We start from the raw sequence: 23,397 nt of genomic DNA, 5'->3' as shown, positions 1-23,397 counted from the left end.
AACTCGTGCTTTTTGAATCAAATTATATGCAACTAGTGCAAAACACATAAACATAACATTTGAGTTTTTTTTAATAACTGTTATCATCGGAATTTATACGGAAAGACTACAGTCACCTTATCTCTGATACCCTATCAAAAGCTATTTTTCGATCTCAACGACGCCTAGTAGCTAGGAGCTTAAAATATGTGCGATTACAATTCATCGATACCCAATGTTGAAATCAAAATATCAGAAATTTACTCAACAAAAATCGAAAAGATTAGGCCCGAGAGTATTACTTACTCGTTTCGAACTTGACACGGAGCTAAAAGTTGTCTATCTTTGCTGGAAGTTGAATGTTTTGATAGAGAAGGCAAAGATGAAGGTGAAGAGTAGACAGAATCCAGCGACAACAATGGCACAGATGGTAACAAAGTCGTTTCTGAACCCGAAATAAGTGTTCAAGAAATGTTGCACTGTTTCTCCAGTATCTAAACTATCATTAATATCTCCAAACTGGGAACCAACCAATCCATACAATGTCCAAGCAACAGGGCAACACCAATAGTACCACTTCCACCATATGGGAATTCTCTGCAATCAAACATAATAATGCTTTCAACTCATCAATCAGTGGCGGAAGCAGGACAAAAAGTTCGAGGGTCAGTGGATAAAATATTTGTGTTTAGATGGTCGGTGGATAAAGTTTTTGTAAAGAAACATAAGTTTTTTTGGGATTTGTCATGGAACCATTTGAACTAAAAGGTTTAACGGATAGTTAAAGGTCCACTCCTTATTAATATCTGATAGGATTAAGAGCTAGTACAGAAGATCCGTCCCTAATTCAGCTGCTGATTTTGTCAGAAATTCTGTAAATAATGGCTCTATCGACAGAATTTTTGTTTTAAAGTAAATTTTTGTCAAACAAAAATCCCTAACGAAATGATGATCTGGACAAGTTTATACGCCATTGACTCTTATTTTACCCGTATCACCATAAAGGTTGGTAAAAAATACCTATTTTACCCTAACCATTTTTTATTGATTTGGACTTTATTATGAAACCAATTGAACTAAAAACTTAAACGGATAGTTAAAAGCCCAAAATATTTGACACACCACTGCAAGCGAATGTCCAGTGGGCTTAAAGAGGCTCCTATTACCATGTCCTAATTAAATCAATAAATGGGGTTTGAGAGGAATTGAACCCTTGATCATCTGGTCAAAGAGGCTCCTATACCATGTCATGGAACCAACTGAAATGAACTCAAACTAATAATTAAATGCTCAATTCATGTTAATATGTGACCGTCTTTAGTGTATAGTGATATAAAGTTCAAAGACTTCTATGTCACAATATGAAGTTTAGGGGCCATAAGTTAGTAGTGTTATAATTGAAGGGCTATAAATGTAATTCACTCCATTTATCTATCAATAAATGGGAAAAAAGGTAAAATACATCCATAGCTCCAAAACTATACCGCTACTAACATTATGGTCTATAAGCTTCATTTTGTGTTACATTATACTAATATTAAAATACAAATCAAAGAAAAGCTATTAAAACCTGAAAATAGGTATTTGACTATAATTTATGGTGAAATGGGTAAAAAGAGAGTCCATGATATAATCAAACTTGTCCATGTCATGAGTTTGTTAATTTTTTAAACGGATTTTCATTGATATGGACTTTGATGTTAGTATAATATAAATTTACAAGGACTTTTACATCATAAAATGAAGTTTAGAGATCGTAATATTAAAAATACCATATGTCAGAGGCCAGGGATGTATTTTATCCGGCGAAAAAAAGATAAGGAAAGTTACCAGTGGAGAAATAATAAATCCGGAAAAGAGGTTCCAGATGGCGTAGAAGGCGGATGCAACAACAGCAGCAATGTTGTGATTGGGTGTAATGGCTGTAATCATCATTCCATAGAAACTGAAGTACAAGAAGCTGAAGAACATGAAGAAGATATACCAAAAGAACTTGCTTGCTTTCCATTCATATCCAATCATTCCATAAACTATAACACCATAGATAACTGTCTGAACTAACACATAAGGAACTTCAATCATTACCTGAAAAAACACAATAAATAATTAATTCAGATTAGATTAGATTAGTCAATTGATAGAAAAATAAAAGCATTTGAGACTCCTGATTCTTTCGTGTTTTGTTGATTAAGCAACGGATCTTTCAACCTGACACATTGAGCGTTTGATCTATTATAATTGTATAAATTAAGCCCTCGGTTTCCAGGATAGTAAGTTTTGGATATAAATTCATGTTAACCGAGTGTTATTCATTTCATCTACATTCGAAATTTGCATTTTTAATAGTTCGTGTCATAGACCATAGAAATAGAGAGAAATCCATGGGATACCATTGAGCATTTGATCAATTATAATTGTATACATTAAGTCCTCTGTTTCCAGGATAGTAAGCTTTGGATATAAATTCATGTCAACGGAGTGTTATTCATTTCATCTACATTCGAAATTTGCATTTTTAATAGTTCGTGTTATAGACTATGGAAATAGAGAGAAATCCATGGGATACCATGTAGATTAAGATACTACATTGATATATTTTACTTAAGAGCAATACACATGTTCTCCTTCAATCAAGGACACATTGTAGGTCCACAACGAAAACAGTTTTTTTAATATATCCGATGTGATTATAAGGAAACTATAAAACCTTATTTCAAACTGTTAAGATATATTTTCAGTCGCAAATGAAACGAGTAATACTCTTCCAACTGAATTAGTTGTAAAGAAAGGTCTAACTCGTCCCAAGAGGTAGCTCAAAGGAGGATGATTGCCTCAAAGGAGCCATATACAAGTAATGTGTGATTATAATTGATCGAGGGCTCATATCAAATTGAAAGATCAAAGGCTCAATCTAAAAAAAAGGCCTTAAAAGATGCTATTTTTCCTTAATGATTTTATCAGATTTTTATACCCAAAATCCCCCATTGGTAGCAATAGGGGCGTTCTCTATCAGATTTCTTACGGTATAGAACAAGAATGAGTCAAGAAACCATAAATATTTACTTGTCCGAAGGCATAGGGCAAAGCAGAATACATGCCAGCAGCTCTTTCTCTGTAAAAAACTGTTCTCCCAGTTGCTACAACTGGCTGCACAGATATAGCATTCTGTACTCCAATAAACAACAGAGCGACGTACATGGAACCTATAGCATTAAAAATATCTTGTTCCCTTCTTCTGCAGTTCATGAACATTTCATAAAAATTAGAAAGTAATGTGAGGTTAATTACACTCATAGTCCTCCAAGTATCAGAAATTAAAGGTTGTTGCTACAAATCATTTTCAAATCCCTTTCCGATACTTGAAGAATCATGGATGTAATTAACCCGAGTAATGTGGGAACAAGATTAGCCTTTTTATGTGGGCAGGATTGGTTTGTACCTTTTACAGCCTAGGTCCCAGAAAATAGTTCCAAACATGAAAGCTATAACTGTTGTAAATAAGAGTCTGGCTGCATTGTATGGTGGGTTTCGCCAGTAGGACCAGTGTTGCTTCCATAGGCAAGCCATGCATTGGGTTAAGAATGGTTGTGAGTATTTAGTAGGGAAGGATAAATCCTCGGAACCTGGTTGAGGTCTGCTTAATTCTTCAACCAACGCTTTGTTTACCCTGAATTATTCACCAATATATCATATCATAAAATTTAATTACTCAAAATTCTAATTAAAATAGAAGTAATTAAAGTCAAGAATTTATTTCGGGGTCAAACTATTGAGTTTTAAACACAAAAATATTTGAAGATTGGAAACTAAAAGATATCAAAGAAGGTTTGAGAATGCACACAGATAAGTTTCGGGATACTCGAAAGTCATTCCCAATCCATTAGGAAGTTATTGAATTGTTTTTTACTAAAAAGGAAGTTTGTCAATAAGTAAACCAAAATTGGTATAAATCAAAGAAACATGAATATAACTCGCTGAGTTTTGTTGATTAACTCAGCGAGTTCTTTATCTGGACGGAAATTCTGTCGCAATTCCATTGTTAATTTCAGAAAAATAGGAAATTGATTCCTATTTAATTTAGGCTTTCTAATTATGATCTGATTAGCACTTTTAAGTACATGGGGACTTTATAGGGCCTATATAAAGGCATACAAATAGTGTTTGAAGTGTGAAAAAACTTGTATGAATATTGGTGGGACTTAGAGACATAACCAAAGACGTTAAAAAGAGTTCTTGAACATTCAAAGGGTTTTGGCGAGTGTTTCTCAATCTTGTAATCTTGTTTCTTAGAAATATTATTTCTCCTCTCTCATGGACGTAGGCAAAAGTAGCCAAACCATGTAAATATTGTGTTTTAAAGACGTTAAAAAGAGTTCTTGAGCATTCAAAGGGTTTTGGCGAGTGTTTCTCAATCTTGTAATCTTGTTTCTTAGAAATAGTATTTCTCCTCTTTCATGGACGTAGGCAAAAGTAGTCAAACCACGTAAATATTGTGTTTTAAAGACGTTAAAAAGAGTTCTTGAACACTCAAAGGGTTTTGGCGAGTGTTTCTCAATCTTGTAATCTTGTCACTCAATCTTGTAATTTTGTTTCTTAGAAATAGTATTTCTCCTCTCCCGTGGACGTAGGAAAAATTAGCCGAACCACGTAAATATTGTGTTATAAGTTAACTTGCAATTTCTTTTCCGCATATTAAGCTTCTTTAATTAATATCCAATCTGATTCAAGTGACTAACCTGTATAGTTCTGAACTCCTGTAGATATCAGCGAAGTTAATCCAAAGAGCTGCTTCCTGTGCTGCTGAAGTGATCTCCAGCATCCAAGCCGCCGAATTGCAATCCTTCTTAATCTTAGGAACACCTTCAATAGCCTTCAAATTTTTAAGAAATTGATATCACCATCATATAGTAAGTTGAAAGATTCATATAACATCATTTCACATTTATGTATGAAACTAACCTCAAAATACTTGATTAGATTGTATGAATGGTGGCCTATTGGACCAACGTAAATTTCTTCACCTCCTCTTTGCAGTAAAATTAACTGTAATGTCATTCAACATTGTTCAATACTGCCTAATATATGGGTACATTATGCTGGTGGTAACTGAAGTTTGATGTCTATTTTACAAAGGTCACTGAAGTTCACAATTTATTTCAATAAAAGTCATTTTGAGCCGATTTATGCATAAAAATTCACCAGAATGGTAGAATGTTAATATGACACCCAAGACAGTTGAGTACATGCCAACTAAGTGCCATGTTGGATAAGGATATGATTCTGTAAATTAATGTGTGGCTTAGAATGTGCCACGTGGCACACACTTGATTGTCACGTCAACCATAAAAGTAAGAAATGCTGACATGATGCTTAGTTGGCATATAGTCAACTGTCTTCTGTGCCATGTCAACATTTCAATGAGTTTCTATACAGAAATTGGCCGGAACGACTTTTTTGAAATAAAATATGAAGTTCAATGACCTTTGTGAAACAGACATTAACTTCGATGACCTTCAATGCTTTTTAACCCTAATATGTAACAAATGAAGATCAACAATTCCCTAGCCATGAAATATGTCTCACTCACACCTCATCAAAAGAATCAAAAATATCAATACTTGGTTGGTGTATTGTGCACACCACAGTTCTCCCAGTATCTACTGTGTTCCTAACTGTTCTCATAACTATGGCAGCTGCTCTAGCATCAAGGCCAGACGTTGGCTCATCCATGAAAATTATAGATGGGTTTGCGACAAGCTCAACAGCGATTGTCAGCCTCTTTCGCTGCTCAGTTGAAAGACCATCCACACCAGGCAATCCAACAAGTCCTCCTCTTAAAGAGGTCAGTTCCACAAGCTCCATTACTTCCTCAATGAACATCTGCAAATCCATCAATCATCTTTACTCTCAATAATCTAAAGCATTAACGGAAAGTGTTGAGGTTAAATCATTATTCAACAAGCTAATTTGGAGTTCTGGAACAAGTTTGGGTCAGTTAGGAAGTTGTTAAATTACTTTGGGTTAAAAAAGTAATTTGCATGAAATCAAATTAAACTTGAGCTTAATACATCACGGCCCTGTACTTGGCCAAGTGATCACATTGACCCCTGAACTTGGAGATGTCACATTAGCCTCCTAAACTTGCTTAAACCTATTGACCCCTTGAACTTGCTTAAAGGTGACCTATTGGCTCCTGATACGCACTTCAACTTGTCTAAATCTCCACTTTTCTCTCCCATATAGAACTTAAGGGGTTAATCATGTCAGTTTAAGCAACTTCAAGGGATTAATAGGTCGTTTTCATAGTTTGGGGTCAATATGCTTTTATGGCTTGGAGGGACTAGGATGTGTTATGCCTTAAACTTGCGTAAGTGAAGAAACAAAGGTCCCTACTCGGCGAGTTATTTTGGCGACGTTGCTAATAGCTAAAAAGTAGGAACTTGATTACTAATGAGTTTTACACTTCCTAATTATGATTTCATCAGGTGTTTTAAGTTGGAGTCTGTATAAATACATGCAAAGGTGTTTATGATTATCATTGAGAGCAAAGAAACAATAAAGAGTTAAACACTTAGGCATAGAATTTCTAGGTAAATTTTTGGGTTTGTGAGGTTCATTAATTCTCTTCTAAGTTGTTGTTGGTTGCTTCCATAATAAAGGCTTCTCCTCCGTGGATATACACACAAATTGGCCGAACCACATAATTTTTTTATGTTGGTTATTTTTATTTTATTTTCAATTGTTTGATTAATTCGCATAAGCCGATCTTAATCTCCTAAAAGAAAGAAACTGACTTGTTTTCCAAATTGTTCAGACTTTGCTCTTTCTGTACTATGTTACAAGAAAAGGAAAGAACAAATTATTGATATGTACCTTTCTTGTTTGAGAATCAACCTCAGATGGAAGTCTAAGCCAAGCAGAATACAGCAATGATTCATAGACTGTAACATGTGGAGAGTGGATATCAGTTTGCTCACAGTAACCTGATATCCGAGCAAATGTTTCTTGTTTCTTTGGGTATCCAGATATTGAGATTCTTCCTTCAATATAACCACCGGTTTTTCTTCCGGCCAAGACATCCATTAACGTGGTCTTGCCAGCACCACTGACACCCATAAGAGCAGTTAGGACTCCTGGCCTGAATGCACCGCTGATACCCTTCAGAAGTTGTAGACGGTCTTCGGAAATACCTTGAGTTTTCATCTCCTGAAGGTAATATAGAAATTATGCTTGATGAAATTTGCAGTCATGGAATGTCTGCTAAGTATGAGAATTTCTATTCTACTCCTAGATGAATACACCCAGCCAATCAAAATAACCAAACTGGTCCGGGACTGTTGAGATGATGCCGCATCAGCAGAGATGCTGACGTGGCATCACCTTAACGGTTCAGGATCAGTGTAGAACATCCCTATTCATGGGAGATGATTGGTATTAAAAATAAAATGTTTATAAGCGGCATCAATTGATTGGTTGGATGTATTGCTCCGAGACTATTATAAATTATCAAGAATTTGTCAAATTTAGATAGAAGCCTTAAGTTACAATTTACTGCATCAATTTCTTTTAAGGCTTAACAAACTTGTCCAGAAAAGTCTAATGACGTCATCAATATTTAAAATGACCGATTAGTCTCTTGAAGTTACTTAATTTGACATGATTAACCTCCCAAGTCTTACATGGCAGAGCAAGTGGAGATTTGGACAGTTTGAATGAAGCCCACGTCACTTTAAACAAGTTTATGAGATCAATAGGTCACTTTAAGCAAGTTCAAGTGACCTGTTAAGCAACTTTAAGGAATTAACTGGTCATTTTCAAAGTTCAGGGAGCTAATAAGCTTTTATGGAGGAGCAGTATATGTATTAGGTTTTTTTTATATAGAAAAGGAGAAAAGCCATAAAGGTACCTGTGGCATGTCTACAGCATATTTAATTTCATTGAAAGCCATAGACAGAGGTTTGAAAGGAAGAACCATTCCACCTCTCTTGTTCTCAACCTCACTTAAGTTTCCCACTCTTGCACATCGTGTACCAGACGAGATACTCCTTTGCTTCTCATTTCCTCTTTCTGCATTGCTTCAGAATTTTAAACTTACAAGCCAGAAAAACCAACAAAAATGGGAAAACCTTGTTTTTGACTCACCGAAAGAGCTTTTTCTAGCTGTTGATAGCTCAATAAATCCTCCAATTCTTTGAGCATTTTTCTCAGCTAAGGCATCTTTTGATATTACTGCCTGTGGCTTCACAAAGGCTGCCATATGGTGGAGCCAGAAACAAATATTCGAAGGACGAAAATATGTTAAAAATTAAATATATATATTTTTTAGAGATTAGGCATCAACAACGGATAATTTCGTCTTAGATTCCGTCCGCTGATGCCAAATCTATTACAAATTCTGAATAGTGTGAAATTACTAACGGAAATTATATATTTAGACAAGATTCTCCATTGGTGTTTTTTTTTTCTACTAAGAGTCGGGGATTCGACCGACCCTCATGACCCCTATCCCTTAAAGCATCAAAATATTGGGATCAAATACATCATGACCCCTAAACTATAGCGCTACTAACATTATGCTCATAAATTGTTTTTTGACATAAAAGTTTATTATAATGTTAAAGTCCAGATCAAAGCAAACCCGTTTAAAAAAATTAATGAAATGGTGGTCTAGACAAGTTTGACAAAATCATCGCCTTTTTTTATCCATACAACCATAAATCATAAATACATTCTAAATCATCATTTTGTTAAGTTTTTAAAGGATTTTCTTTGATTTTTGAACTTTAATGTTACAATAATGTAAAGTTCAAAAACTTTTATGTCACGAAAAAAGGTTTAGGGGCCATGACGTTAGTAGCTTTGTTGTTCGGACGGGCATGGATGTATTTTACCCCTAAATATTGGTATGAATTTTGAAATCGAAAATGTAACAATTGGATCTTACGATTGAGATATTTTAGGGCCAAGGTGTAAAGGAAATTGAAAAGAAGAATATATCCAATTAGAGCTCCGAGTCCGATCCAATACCAACATGGTTCAGTAAAAATTCCACGCTTCTTCAAGAAATTGACACCTAGTGTCTCTGTTGAAAACAGAGTACCCTGCACAAAAATCATTTTCAGAAAATTGTCCCATAAATTTATCAAACCTGGTCGAAGAATCTTTCATTTTGATTATATTTGACATTAAAATGGTGAAGGAACAAAGGTTACATGTCTCCATGAATCTCCAAGAAATTCATTGACAGATATAGCATTTTGCACATACATCAATGGGGAGACCCAATAACCCCACAACCACCATATGTGCACATCATCTGCAGCAAAACAATGTGATAGGAATTAGATTGGATATTGTTGATTATAACAAGTTTGACATGTGAAACTGGAAAACAAGATATTTACGTGGTTCAAGAGTCTCTGATACCATGTCATGGAACCAATTGAACTAAAAGCTCAAACTCATAGTTAAGGTCCAATCGTAGATCTTATATTAATTTCTGACAACATATGCATGCAAAAGCTTCAAAACTCTAAGTGCAAATAAATAAGCAAACAACCATTACTTATATTGACCTAAAAACATAATCATTTTCCTACTAGAATTCACTTGTTTTCAATTCCTATACTAATTAGGAAACAACAACAATAAAGCCTTAGTCCCGAAATGATTCGGGGTCGGCATTCTAATTAGGAAAATCAAACTAAATAAGATTCCAGAAAATACCTTAACACAATGTACTCTTAGCACCAGGATTCAAGTTACATGTAAAAGCTATGATATGATCACACATAATCAAAATATGCAAAAAATGTGGCTTGACACATCAGTGCCCCCTACTACTAGGCCAAATAATCCAATTGAACCCTTAACTTTGAAGATATCTCATTAATCTCCTAAATTTGCTTAAAATCTCTTGACCTTTTGAATTTGCTTAAAGTGACCTATTGGCCACATGAACTTGATTAAAGTGATACATGCTTCAACTTGTGCAAATCATCACTTTACTCTGCCACATAGAACTTAGAGGGTTAATCATAGTTTGAAGAGCTAATGAAACATCTCCAAACCGCAGGAGGCCAATCAGATTATTTGGCCAAGTACCACGGGCCTGATGTGTAAGTGTTGTATGCCCTAGTCCATTCCTTTTGTATATTATTATACAGTGTGAATTTTGTATCCAAATGGCAGTTAATAATATATGTATTCATGTGTAATTATTTGTATTGTTTAATTACTTAATGAATATATATATATATACATTAGTCCAAAGATTATTTACAAAGAAATAATATTATTAAGAGTTAATAATAATGAGATATATTTCTTTGGTAAAATAATAATCTTAAATGTTCATAGTCGGTGGATAATGAATTGGACACTCATCTATCCTTAGACTATCACCTCTGTTTATTTTCTCGGTTAGTATGAGATATTAATTGATATGTTGATATCAGAATAAATATGTGGACATTCGAAGAGGCGAATGGTTCGAACTGTGACGTTAGATAATAATTGCACAAAGGTTTACTCCTAGTCAACATAATTATTATCTAGGTCATAACAGTGCATATAGTCCTTTGACTTGAGGAAACTTAGTTGTTCTTGCGCAGGTAATTATAGTTTGTTCCTGCTTTGTACTGGGATCTTAATTCTGGTAATCCGGCAGTGAATCGCTATAGTTAGTTGAGTAGTGTAACAAAAGTTTGCTAATAGAGGATTCATTACTCTAAGTAAATAGAGATAAATCCTAAGATAGTTATTGATTAGTTTTTTGATGGAATGAGTTCCTGGCCAGGACAATAAGACTCATCTTATGAGATAAGTATCAAAGAATGGTTCTTTGATAAGAGTCTTATTTTATTAAAGACTTCATCAATATTTCTTAGTATCTTGGCGATTAGAGCTTGACACTTTGTGGCTCTAGTCAAGATCGGGATTTTTAATGAAAGGACTTTAGTGCATGGAAATTATGATCGATGGTTTATAATTAGTTTAATTATAAGTTCAAGTAACTTCTTTCTTTAATTGGGAAGTCATGGCGCAGTGTGTTAGCTGGAGATCATGACCTTTAGAGAACTATAAGTAAATATAAGCTAAACTTATATAGGATACACTTATAGTACAAGGAATTGGATTCCTAACATACTTACTAAGAGTTAGTACTATGCCTCTAATGTCAGTTAAAGATGAACCTAGAAAGTCACACACATACAAGTTGTTTGTATCAAGCTTTTATTATATTGATTAATTAAAAGTGTTTTAATTAATTAATTGACACATTGAATATGTCAATGGGATTGACAAAACATTCTAACATTGTTTTAATATTCAATTGAAAGGAAATTATAAAGTATTATTCTTGCTCAATTTAAGTTGATGGCTTTTTCAAAATACAATAGTTTAGAGGTGTTTTGAGTTAGCTCCTCTAAAATTTTATTAAAGGATATACTAATAATTAATTAAGTGGTTAATTAATTATTATTATATATATTTATATTTATAATAATAATAATATAATATAATTAATTATTATATATAATAATAAGATTTTGTATTATTATTATTATTATATTTAATATTAATTATTATTATTATTATATTAAATATATTATTAAATTAAATTACATGCATTAGGACATGTGTCCTAATGCATGTCTTGTATGGATTGAATTCATGGAATTCAATCCGTACGTTTTTTCCAAATATATATATACAAAACTTTCAAGGTTTTGTATACGATTGCTATTATCACAACGAACACAATTGAGCAAGAGTTCTAATTCCTTCGAGGCTTGATCTAATTGATTTAGTGGACTGACTAGAGGTTTTACTACTAGAGAAGCTTTAATATCCGATTGAAATCTATAAGAGGTATTTTTCCAATCTCGTAGTATAAATATCAATTTAATTATTGAAGAACTTACTGATCTTGGTTAAGGATTTGATGTCAGACATCGAATGTTTAACTGTTTATCAGAGTGATTGGATCACACTGATTGTTTGTTTAGGGAAACTTTTTGAAATTCGTCTCTTAAATACCAACATGTTTTCGCTTCAAATCCTTCATGATGTACTAAGCCAAAAAATTGTTGCATAAATCTGTCTAGTTTACCTCTTGATAAGATGAATCCTCCCAAAACTAATATTGCAAGCAATGCAAATGACCCGAAAGTGTTAGCAACGACTATATTCCTTCCTACTGCTGCCATCAGACGAAATAGACCAGATGCCATCTGGTTTGCGCATAAGAGTAACATGTACTGCTTGAAACACCTACCAAGTTCAATAAAAAAATTAAATATGCAACTTTCAAACATCAAGGAAAAGTATAAGGATAAATCACACAGACGGTTATACATGTTTGGACAATGTTCCAATAAGTCTCAATAAAATAACACATCTTTAATATTGTATCGATAAAGTCACATTGAACGTTTCCGGCCACACTTTGCTGACATGGACACTTACTCAAGTCATCTATTCCATGTTGGCGCTACATAAATTCATTTAAAACCACATGACATACAAATTGTTCCATCCCTAACAGAATATATAATTTTAATAGTCGGACTTAGCTTTTAGGGTTAAAGGGTGCGTCCACGTGGAATGGATGATTTGAGTAAGCATCCATGTCAGCAGTTCCGATGAAAGTGTAGCCGGACCGGAAAACATTCAATGTGACTTTATCGGAACAATATAAAAAATGTGTTATTTTATTGAGACAAAATGAACTTTTGTGATCATATAAACATTGCCCAAACATATGCTACCATATGTGTGATTAAACCAGGAAAGATGTTATCAAAACATTTCAAATTTTACCTCTCAATGTTTGGATCAAAGCCTATTAGGTAATAAGTTATGATCAACCATACGGCAGCTTCAACAAACGTAATTGGAATTTTGAGAATCCATGTGGGTAGAGCATATGCCCATGAAGGGTAGAATAAAAGATCTCTTTGTTTATAAAAGACAGGGAGTTTCAAAATGGACAGTGCAAGCTCTGTGAATCCATTGAACATAAGTGTAATTATGTTAAAGAAAAGAGCACCAAGATAAACTGCAGCATCTGTTAGTGTGTAGCGATGCATCTTTGATCTGGGAAATACTGAAATTGCTATGAGAGCCATAATGATGAGCTGAAAGGCAACGAGTGAAAAACAAAAATCATAGTTACAAAATTGTTTTAACTTGAATTTGCAAACATTTATGAAATCCAATTTGACCATATAAATGTGTCGAGAAAGACTCAAAATTCTAATCAAATTAGAAGTGTTTGAAGTCAATTATTTGTTTTCAGTCTATTGCGTTAAGAGACACAAAATAGTATAAATTTGGTACTAAAAGACACCAGTAGAAGGAAACACACGGTTAAGTTCGGGGAACACTCAGGAGTCATTCAGGGTCGATTAGGATGTTATTGAATCATTTTGGGCTAAAGAGAAAGTTTGTCAAGAAAGCTTTTGAAAAGAAACAGCAAAAAGAACACGGCATGTTCTAATTTCCACTCTACAAGTTCTCTATCAGAATGTAAATTCCGTCGCTATTCTTCTGTCAAATTTCCGAAAAATAGGAAATTGATTCTTGTTTTGTTTATACTTCCTAATTATGATCTCATAAGGTCTTTTAAGAATATGGGTACTGTAAACAAATGCCTAACTCATCCCAAAAGGTACCTCAAAGGGTGAGGATTGCCTCACATATTTAAGGAGCCATATAGCTTCCTCATTTAGCAATGTGGGATGTTTAGCACGCCCCCTCACGCCCAATTCATTTGGTGCGTGATGCTAATATCAGCGGGAACCCCAACATTCATGACTTTGATACCATGTAAACAAAGACCTAACTCACCCCAAAAGGTACCTCAAAGGGTGAGGATTGTCTCACATATTTAAGGAGCCATATAGCTTCCTCATTTAGCAATGTGGGATGTCTAACGGTACTTCATGCAGCCTATATAAAGGCATTAAAAGAGTGTTTTAAGTAGGGATGCAAGTGGGGCGGGGATTCCCGATCCCCGTCGGTGACTCGCCCCGACGGGGACAGTGAGTCACCGATAAGATTCCCATGGGACGGGGATGGGGATAATTTTATCCTCCGTGACATGGATGGGGATAATTTTATCCTCCGTGACGGGGATGGGGCGGGGATGGTATCCCCACCCTGTTAATTCCGGATGGGGAATCCCCGACGGATCCCTAATTATTCCCCATTATAATTAAAATTATACTTTAAATATTATAATTTATAACATTTAACTTAAATTAAATAGACTTATTTTCAAATAAAAAATTAGCCAAGGACTAAATGGATATTTTTCCTAACCTAAACTAAACTAGAATTAGAAAGGAGAAGAGAAAAGAAATATATACTGATTTTTTTTAAAATATAAATGGTGAAAAAGTGTTTTTAAACGGGGATAGAGAATAGGAAAAAAGTGTTTTTAAACGGGGATGGGGGACAAATCTATCCCCGTCTAACTCGCGGGGATGGGAAATGCATTCCCCGCCCCGCCCTGTTTGCATCCCTAGTTTTAAGTGTTAAAAACATTGTATTAACCTTGACAAGTTTTAGAGAGAAAAAGCAAAGTGTTTTGGCGAGTGTTCCTCAATCCTGTAATCTTGATTCTCATAAATAATATTTATCCTATCCCGTGAACGTGGACAAAATAGCCGAACCATGTAAATATTGTATTTTGATTTAGTATGCAATATTAATCTTGTTTAATCAATACTCAATCACTTCCTAACAAAATGGAATTCCATTGACATTATATGAAATTTCAAATTCTAATCAAAACTGAAAGTTGATTCTTGAAAAGTATCCCCAATTAAGCGTAAATGCAACTTACTTGGATCATTTTGAAAATGTAGACAAAAGAGTTCCTCTTCATGAGCAAAAGTTCTCTTGAAATGCAAGCTTTTAGGAGCTCCTTCTTGCTGATACCATACTTGGTAGTTGTTAGAGCAGCTGGATGGCATTTAGACTTGTCAAATGGTGTAGCAAGTTCATCTCCTAGTCTTCGCCCGATGTGAAATGATTGGAATGCTTCAGCAAATTCCTTAACACAAGCAAATCTATAAGGCTCATCTTTACATGCCCAATACTGCTCTTGATCCTTCCTTGATGTCACCTATCAAATTTTGACAAGAGAAATTCATAAACAAATCCAATACATTATTCTAGGTTTTAATAAGGGATAAGGTACAAATTTAGCCCGATGGTTATTGGGGGCAGCGGCGGAGCCAGAAATAAATACTCGGAGAGTCAATGGACAAAAATATATAAAAAAATTGTGGGTTTTTTTCGCTCAATACATATATGTAGCCCCCTGTAATAGTGCAGGAAAGTCAACTGCCACCCTTTACTTTAGAAATGCCCTATTTACCCAGTGAACTTGCTTAAAATGACCTATTGACTCCTTGAACTTTATCTATTAACCTCTTGAACGTGCTTAAAGCATACGCACTTCAACTTGTCCAAAATCCCCCTTACTCCGCCACGTGGATTTTAGGGGTCAATCGGTACTTTAACCAAGTTTTGGGGGTAAATAGCACGTTTTGAAAGTATAGGTACAAGGGCTAGGGATGTATTCGGCCCTTTTTTTCAGACTAAGCATCAACAACATATAATTCTGTCCTGATTTTGTGGCAGATGCAAAATCTGTTACAAATTATGAATAAAGTGAAATTACTGTCGGAAAGTTTTCATTTAGCTTCAGCGATTCTAATTTTTTCTATTTCTCTCTAGAGTCGGGCAACGGACTCCATGGCCCTCTTTCTCTGTGCGAAAGAAATTACACTCCACGTATAACAAGGGGCAATGTTAGCACTAATGTTTCCCATTAATTTGGTTCCACGTCTGCACTACTTAAGGTACAAATTTAGCCCCATAGTTATTCGCGAATAACATATTTAGACTCACGTGTAAAACCGTACAATATTGACACTAACTTTGGTTACACGAGTACGCTAGTGGAACATAATTAGATGGTGCATACGTGGAACCAAATTAACATGAAATTGCTCCATTTACGAAATGTTAGTGCTAATATTTCACGGTATTATATACAAAGTCTAAATCAATTCTCCCTCAATAACCATAGACTAATTTTTTACTTCATCCCTTTTAATGATGTTTTTTAGAAATTACTTCTTGGAGGAAGTCTGCAACTCCTTTTCTCTCAGGACACTTGAAGCCCATATTATCAAAGAAGTCGAGCACATTTTCTCGCGGACCTTGATACACAATTTGTCCATCTGACAGAAGAATTATGTCATCAAAAAGATCATAAGTTTCTGGTGCTGGTTGCAAAAGAGAGATGAGAGCAGTTCCATTGAGAAGGTGGATTGATTGTCTGATTGAATTCACAATTTGAAATGTGGTTGAACTGTCCAATCCAGTTGATATCTCATCCATGAACAATGCTCTTGCTGGTCCAACCAGCATTTCCCCTGCAACATACAAGTTAAGCAATTAGGAATTGTATCCGTTATTGATATAATATATTCGATATGCTAAATAAGAAATTAAAGATACAATCACAAGAATAAAAGGTTGATGTGATTCGCTTATTTATGCTTCCCATGGGCAAGAAGGAGCACATAATTCATTAGTAATTGACAAGTTGGTACTAGGAATGTAAACAGGGTGGGGCGGGGAATGCATTTCCCATCCCCGTTCCCTGACTAGTCGGGGATTCCCCATCCCCGTCCCAGCGAGTTAAACAGGGAGAGATTTGTCCCCATCCCGCGGGGAATCCCCGTCCCCACGGGGATCCCCATTCCCCGTTTATATATGTTTCAAAAACTTTTTCTCCATTCCCCATTCCTCCTTCCCCGCGAGGAACCACCGTTTATGTAATAGCTACCAAACCATAAAAAGCTAAAAATCGAAAACAACCAATCACCTAATTAAAATGTACTTAAATCAACAAAAAAAATCAATTATCAAGGGGAATAGTCGGGGATCCCCCATCAAGAATTAACGGGGCGGGGACGGGGATCCCCACGAGGAGGGGATACCTTTCCCCATCCCCACCGCGGGGGACAAAACTATCCCCATCCCCGTCCCATGAGGATTCTTATCGTGGATTCCTCCGTCCCCGTCGGGGCGGGTCACTAACGGGGACGGGGAATCCCCGTCCCATTTACATAGTTGGTACAACAGCAAAGAAATGTAATCCTTTATCATGAGACCCGATTATACCCAAAAGTCCAAACATATGCATATTCCAAGAGCACAAGCTTCAAAACTCTCAAGTCATGCTTATATAGGCCTAAAATATATTCTTTTTCGTAGTAAATGAGTAATTTAAAGGGCGTCTCTGAATAATGCTCAAGAGATTAATTGGATAAAAAAGTATTAATTAAGATAAAATCCAAAGGCCAATTAATATTATTTAATTAATCTTTTTTTTTGTTTGTTTACCTATAGTGAGTCGTTTCTTTTCACCACCAGAAATGCCTCGTCTCATTTCATCACCGACCATTGTATCAGCACATTTTTCAAGTCCTAAAATCTGTCAAGTTAATCTTATACTTCAAGATCATATATATGTACCAATTAATTAATATATGAATTTAATTCATAATTAAATATTACCTTGATAATGTAATCTGTAACTATATTTGTTTCTTGCCCTGCTAATGCTGCTGCCTGCATATGATAATAATAACTTGATGGAATAATTATCATACAGAAAACTCTTTCAATATCTAAATAATGTTCAGAAATTTATTTTATATATATGTGTGAGTTGTTTTTCTCTAACCTTCATATAGATGTCAATATCCGGGTCTGGTTTGATATTTGCTTCCTTCTCCCTTCGTAATAATTCTGATAGCAATTCTGCAAATTTGACATTTTAAGAATAACTCGCGCACATTAAATCTGCTGCTAATGCTCACAGATGAAATAACAATAACAATTTATTTTTATACACTCTTCCCAGAAAGATTAATTATAATTGCACATACTGAAATACTTATAAGTTAACAAACCGATAAACTATGAACATCAAATACTAATAAAAAATTCATCGCATGTGACATCGATTTTTTCACAATTCGAAAGGATTTTTTTATCTGTTTGATATGACTATGTAGAGGACGGATAACAACAAGACTCTTCTTCAAATGATGGAAAACATGATAATACTTTTAATCGAGTTTGATGTTCATTCTACTAATCAAGAACTCAATATATGTGACTCTAATTAATCGAGACTCCTGAGCTCAATATATACAAATTATAAATTCAGGAGAATAATATCTGAAAATCAAATTAAAGATCACCATAACGAGATCCAATGCCTTGACATCGTGCAGAAAAAGCCAAAGTTTCTCTGACAGTCATTTCTCCAATATGAAGATCATACTGACTTATATATGCTGATGTTCTTTGTGCTACAAATTCATCCATTTCATGTCCATTATAACTTACTTTCCCTGTCAACTGAAATAATTTCAGGACATTAATTAATTTACCATTATCAGAGTAATTATAATATATTAATCACTGATGTTACTTTGTATTAACTATACCTTCAAATCTTTACCAAGTTTTCCGGCCAAAGCAAGTAGTAAGGTGGTCTTGCCTGAGCTTGGGGGGCCTAAAAGTAATGTCATCCTACAAAATTAAGATTACAAAATCTATTTAAACAGTAATATATATAGTGAAAAAGTCAGAAAAGAGGTTGTAATGGTGCCATTGCAACACTCATGTACCCTCTAATTCGCAGGCGGAGGGCTGCCAGGAACCACCCCTCTCAAGATGAATTCCAGTAGCCAGGGATGCAATGGCAGAGCCAGAATCAAATACTCAGGGTTAAAAAATAAACATTTTTTAGGACTAACCATCAGCGACGGATAATTCCATCCGTCGTTGATGTTAAATCTGTGTCAGATTCTGAATACAATTAAATTATCGTCAGTAATTATAATTTTTGTCATTTTCTTTCCAGAGTCGGGGTCGACGGACCCGCCATGACCCCTTGTCCCTCTGCCCTTACACACATGCATCCCCTCCCCCCGCCACTGGTTAAGTATATATAACAATTGATAATTAATTCAATGCTGACCTTCCAGGCTTTATGATTCCACTAACATCATGAAGGATTGGTAGTGATTTCTTTCTACTTGGAAGCAAGCCAAGATGATTCAAGAATTCCTTTTCAGAAATAATATATACAAAATGTTATAAGATGTGAATCATATAATAACTATATATATCAAACTTAAAAATCATTAAGCCACTAATATTTTTATTTAACATATTGATTCCTCGGACAATTAAAATTACACATTAAGTTTTGATTGTCAGATAATGAAACAGGCTTTATTTATAAGCTTAAGTTTTGGGGTCAAATGGTTATTGATATAGTATCAGATTAGATCAAGTGGTTGAGGGTTCAAATTCTGGCAACTGTAGTCTGTATTTGTCAACACATAGCGAGATGTACTTGCGTTGTACACGCTACAAACCCAAAAGCGTTCACATGCGGTGGTTATGTCAAAGAATATAATAGAAGTCAAGTCATTGTTGGATCTTACCTATAAGCTTAACCTTTTAGATCAAATGGTTGCTTTGACACTTGTTAGAGTATAAGTCAATGTAATTGTTAGAGTATAAGTCAATGTAATTAATGAATAACATGCCTAAGGCTGCTGAAGGGCTGCTGGGGCATGCTTAGGCTGCTAGTAGGATCAATATGTCTCCTTGACTGTAGGAGTAATATCAGGAGCTACTACTTGTATATATATGTGTATTGTTCCCAAGTAATATATCAATGTAGACTCTTAATCTACATGGTATCCCATGTAGTCTAGTGTATTACATGGTATCAGAGCCTAAGGTCTAAGGTTTCTGAATTCTTTTTCTGGGTAGCATTTCCAGAGTTGTGAAGTATTTCCAGAGTTGTGTTTTTGCAAGGGTGCAATATTTGCTGGGTAGTATTTCCTAGGGTTCCATTTCTGTCAAGAGCTTGGGTCTCTTGAATACTCATTGTTGGGACGTCATTCTATCTCACCACCCCTCTGGTTCATCCTCTCCGCTTCCAATCGGCGTTTTCTCACGTTCCGGCCACCCTGTGTCGTCGCCACTGTAAGAAAAGTCCTCCTTACATGGGATGAGAGCCTTGTTTCGGCTTCTCTCTTGGGTTTCTGGATTAAGATTCTAGAATTTGTTTTCTGCCTTGTGAGCAGAATTTGTGGGTTTGTAATTTTGGGATGTTTCTTTCGGCATTTCTGTCTGCCTTGTGAGCAGAGTCTGATTTCACCTCAACAGATTGTCGCTGTTCCTCTTCTGCTGTCGTCGCCTCTCTGTTTCCGACCTGTCTGTCCGGTTAGTTTGCAGGTGAATCTCCTTTTATGCAATCACGTTGCTGGCAGCCTCTTACGTGTTGCTTCGACTAAGTTTTGCTTGTCTGTTTCCTACGAAGTTTGATGTTCCTCTGGCGTCTCTCCTGTTCGATGTGTTCTTCTAGGTTGCATCTCGCGAATTATGTTTTTATATTCCAAAGTATCTTGAGTTTCTTGTTTTGAGTTGTATTGTCTTGAGATTATATTATAAGTATCTATAGCAAGCTGAGCATGATTAAAATCCATGCTTCAGCTTGAGGAGGAGTGTTAGAGTATTAGTCAATGTAATTGTTAGAGTATAAGTCAATGTAATTAATGAATAACATGCCTAAGGCTGCTGAAGGGCTGTTGGGACATGCTTAGGCTGCTAGTAGGGCCAGTATGTCTCCTTGACTGTAGGAATAATATCAGGAGCTACTACTTGTATATATATATGTGTATTGTAAAATATATCAATGTAGACTCTTAATCTACATGGTATCCCATGTAGTCTAGTGTATTACATGATCTGTTACAACACTTAATATTAGAAAAGTTAACACATTGCGAATATCAAACGCGTGTTATTTTATTTGCATAAAAAATTGCATTTATATCTATTTAAAACCGTAAAAGATGTAATTTAAAACGCATAAGAAACACGAGTTATGTACTGTTAATTGAATTTGATATTCACAGCGTACTAATTATCTTATTAACTAGCAGTTTAATATACGCAATTATAATTGATTGAGTGGTCAATCTGATTTAGAATAAAAATTAGAGTTTAATCAACAAAAATAAAAATAACAAGTGTTTAGAGAACTCAGGGTATTTTTCCTATATTCAAAGAAAATAAAATAAATAAACCACATCTTAATTATAGAATAAAAGCGTAATCAAATACATGTATACCTCAAACAAATTAGTGACGAAGTTGAACACAGTAGGCAATGCTCTACTTCCAATATAAGCTTGTGCTTCAATATTTAGATATTCAAATTTAACTTCAATTGTTGGCATAGCAATTCCAACTCTGTGTTGATTAAAAAAAAAAAAAAAATTACTTCAAAGAAGAAAATTGTCTCACATTTAAAAGTGAGACGTTATTTAAAGGCCTAAATCATATAAAGCCCCTGAACTTGTCACTTTTGGTCATTTTGCCCCCTGAACTTACGGGACGACCTATTTACCGCTTCAACTATTCAAAAGTGGTATTAGCAATCCCCTCTTTTCATTATAACGGAAACAATCATTAAATTTTCTCATTGCAAGCACCAAGGTCATAATAAAAAGTGTTGTGCACTACTAAAACAAGTAGCAAATGAGGCTAGTATAGACTGACACAAGTTCCCTTATAAAAATTGCATATAGCTTTAACTCCTTCTAAATCATGGTTCCAATACTTCCATGAACACTTTTACTAATGTTGGAACTTCATCTTGTTTCCGTTATAATGAAAATAGGGGGTTGCTAATACCACTTTTAAATAAAGTTCAGGGGACAAAATGACCAAAATTGACAAGTTCAGGGGTTGCGTATGGTTTAGGCCTTATTTAAATTTATAACTAGCCAAATACTTAATAAGTACCTCTCAATCCGGTCTCTAAGCTTCACCAAGAATTTCTGGTTATCTTCTCCTGCACTCTTAACTAACCTTTCCATGAGATTCTTTCTGTCTACTAATCCAATGTTATGAACATCAAAGTCATTTTGACTGAGTAAACCTCTTTTGATACGTAAATAAGTAGGCAATTTCTCCAAAGCTGCCCATTTCAGAGCTTCTTCATCATCTTCTCGACGAGAAGAATTGGAGAAAACTTCCATTGTCTGTACTGTTTCTTCTGAAACTGCCAAAAATTGCACTGCTACTCATTATGCACAGACAGTCAGAATAGAAGGTATATATTCATAATGATATTTAATGCAGATTGATGAAGTAGATGGCTCTTGATTGATTTGAAGTATTATTCATAAGTGCAGAGTAGGGTCCTTCACCTCCTATTGCTTCAGCATCATCACAGACACAGTGTACGTTTATTAATTGCATTGCATTGCTGCAGCCTGCAAAATGCTCAGAAGACAAACATAATTACCACTGAATGTATATTTATTACACCTGCAATTCCACTGATAGGGGTCAAATTTACATTTGGGACGTTAAATATTTTTATTTGACTCGTACTTGGCTAAAATAATCCGATTAGTCTCCTCAACTTTGGAGATGTCTCATTAGCCCCTGAACTTGCATAAAGTGACGTGATTAACCCCCTAAATCATAGATGGCACAGAAAAATGGAGATTTAGACAAGTTAAACGCATATCACTTTAAGCAAGCCAAAGGCCAATAGATCACGTTAAACAAGTTCAGCTGTTCAAGGGGTAATTAGATCAATTTAAGCAAATTTAAAGTGCTAATGAGACATCTATGAAGTTTAGGGGCAATCGGATTATTTGGCCAAGTAGAGGCCCCTCATGTAATTAAGCCTAATGCAGAAAAAAAAAAAACTACACGAGGATCCAAATTATAATCCAGAAATACAACTCAAAACCAAGCTCAAGCTGATAGTTAAAGGTCCACTTCATATTAATAGCTGACACACTCCCATACGCGAAAGCCTACTAGGCTTGAAGCGTGCACAACACAGATGGTCCACTTCATATTAATAGCTGACACACCCCCATTGAAGCGTGCACAACACAGGCCCAAAGAGGAATCGAACTCTGGACCATTTGGTCACATTGGCTCTGATACCATGTCATGGAACCAATTGAACTAAAAGTTCAAGCTAATAGTTAAGGGTCCACTTCATATTAATAGCTGAAACAATCCTACACGCGAATGCCCACTGGGCTTGAAGCGTGCACAAACACAGGCCCAAATTACCATGTCCTGCAAATAACTCAACAAATGGGTCTGCCAGGAATCGAACCCTGGACCGCTTGGTCACACTGGCTCAGATACCATGCCATAGAACCGATTGAACTAAAAGCTCGAGCTCATAGTTAAAGGTCCACTTCATATTAACAGCTGACATACCCCCACCCACCCAAATTACCATGTCCTCCAAATAAC

General features: G+C 35.2%; 1 protein-coding gene across 1 annotated transcript; it reads right to left on the bottom strand.

Moving 5' to 3' along the window:
• On the bottom strand, positions 1 to 22,396 carry LOC136202759 (pleiotropic drug resistance protein 1-like). The gene is made up of 25 exons (XM_065993612.1): positions 22,320 to 22,396; positions 21,913 to 22,165; positions 21,237 to 21,357; positions 19,064 to 19,152; positions 18,528 to 18,612; positions 18,279 to 18,438; positions 17,756 to 17,832; positions 17,587 to 17,640; positions 17,413 to 17,503; positions 16,135 to 16,436; positions 14,834 to 15,115; positions 12,805 to 13,121; positions 12,095 to 12,255; positions 9,192 to 9,295; positions 8,924 to 9,080; positions 8,122 to 8,229; positions 7,886 to 8,046; positions 6,853 to 7,185; positions 5,569 to 5,859; positions 4,939 to 5,022; positions 4,716 to 4,849; positions 3,419 to 3,646; positions 3,043 to 3,214; positions 1,810 to 2,064; positions 1 to 576 (listed from the first exon to the last, which is right to left on the bottom strand). Exons 1-25 carry the CDS (start codon positions 22,369 to 22,371, stop codon positions 319 to 321), a joined length of 4,329 nt encoding a protein of 1,442 aa, XP_065849684.1. The 5' UTR covers positions 22,372 to 22,396; the 3' UTR covers positions 1 to 318.
• Between the last annotated feature and the right edge of the window lie 1,001 nt (positions 22,397 to 23,397).

The sequence above is a fragment of the Euphorbia lathyris genome, chromosome 8 (assembly GCF_963576675.1).
Source record: "Euphorbia lathyris chromosome 8, ddEupLath1.1, whole genome shotgun sequence".
Lineage (NCBI taxonomy): Eukaryota > Viridiplantae > Streptophyta > Magnoliopsida > Malpighiales > Euphorbiaceae > Euphorbia > Euphorbia lathyris.
Note: the sequence above shows the minus strand (reverse complement) of the source record. Positions and strands in the feature narration are given on the sequence as shown.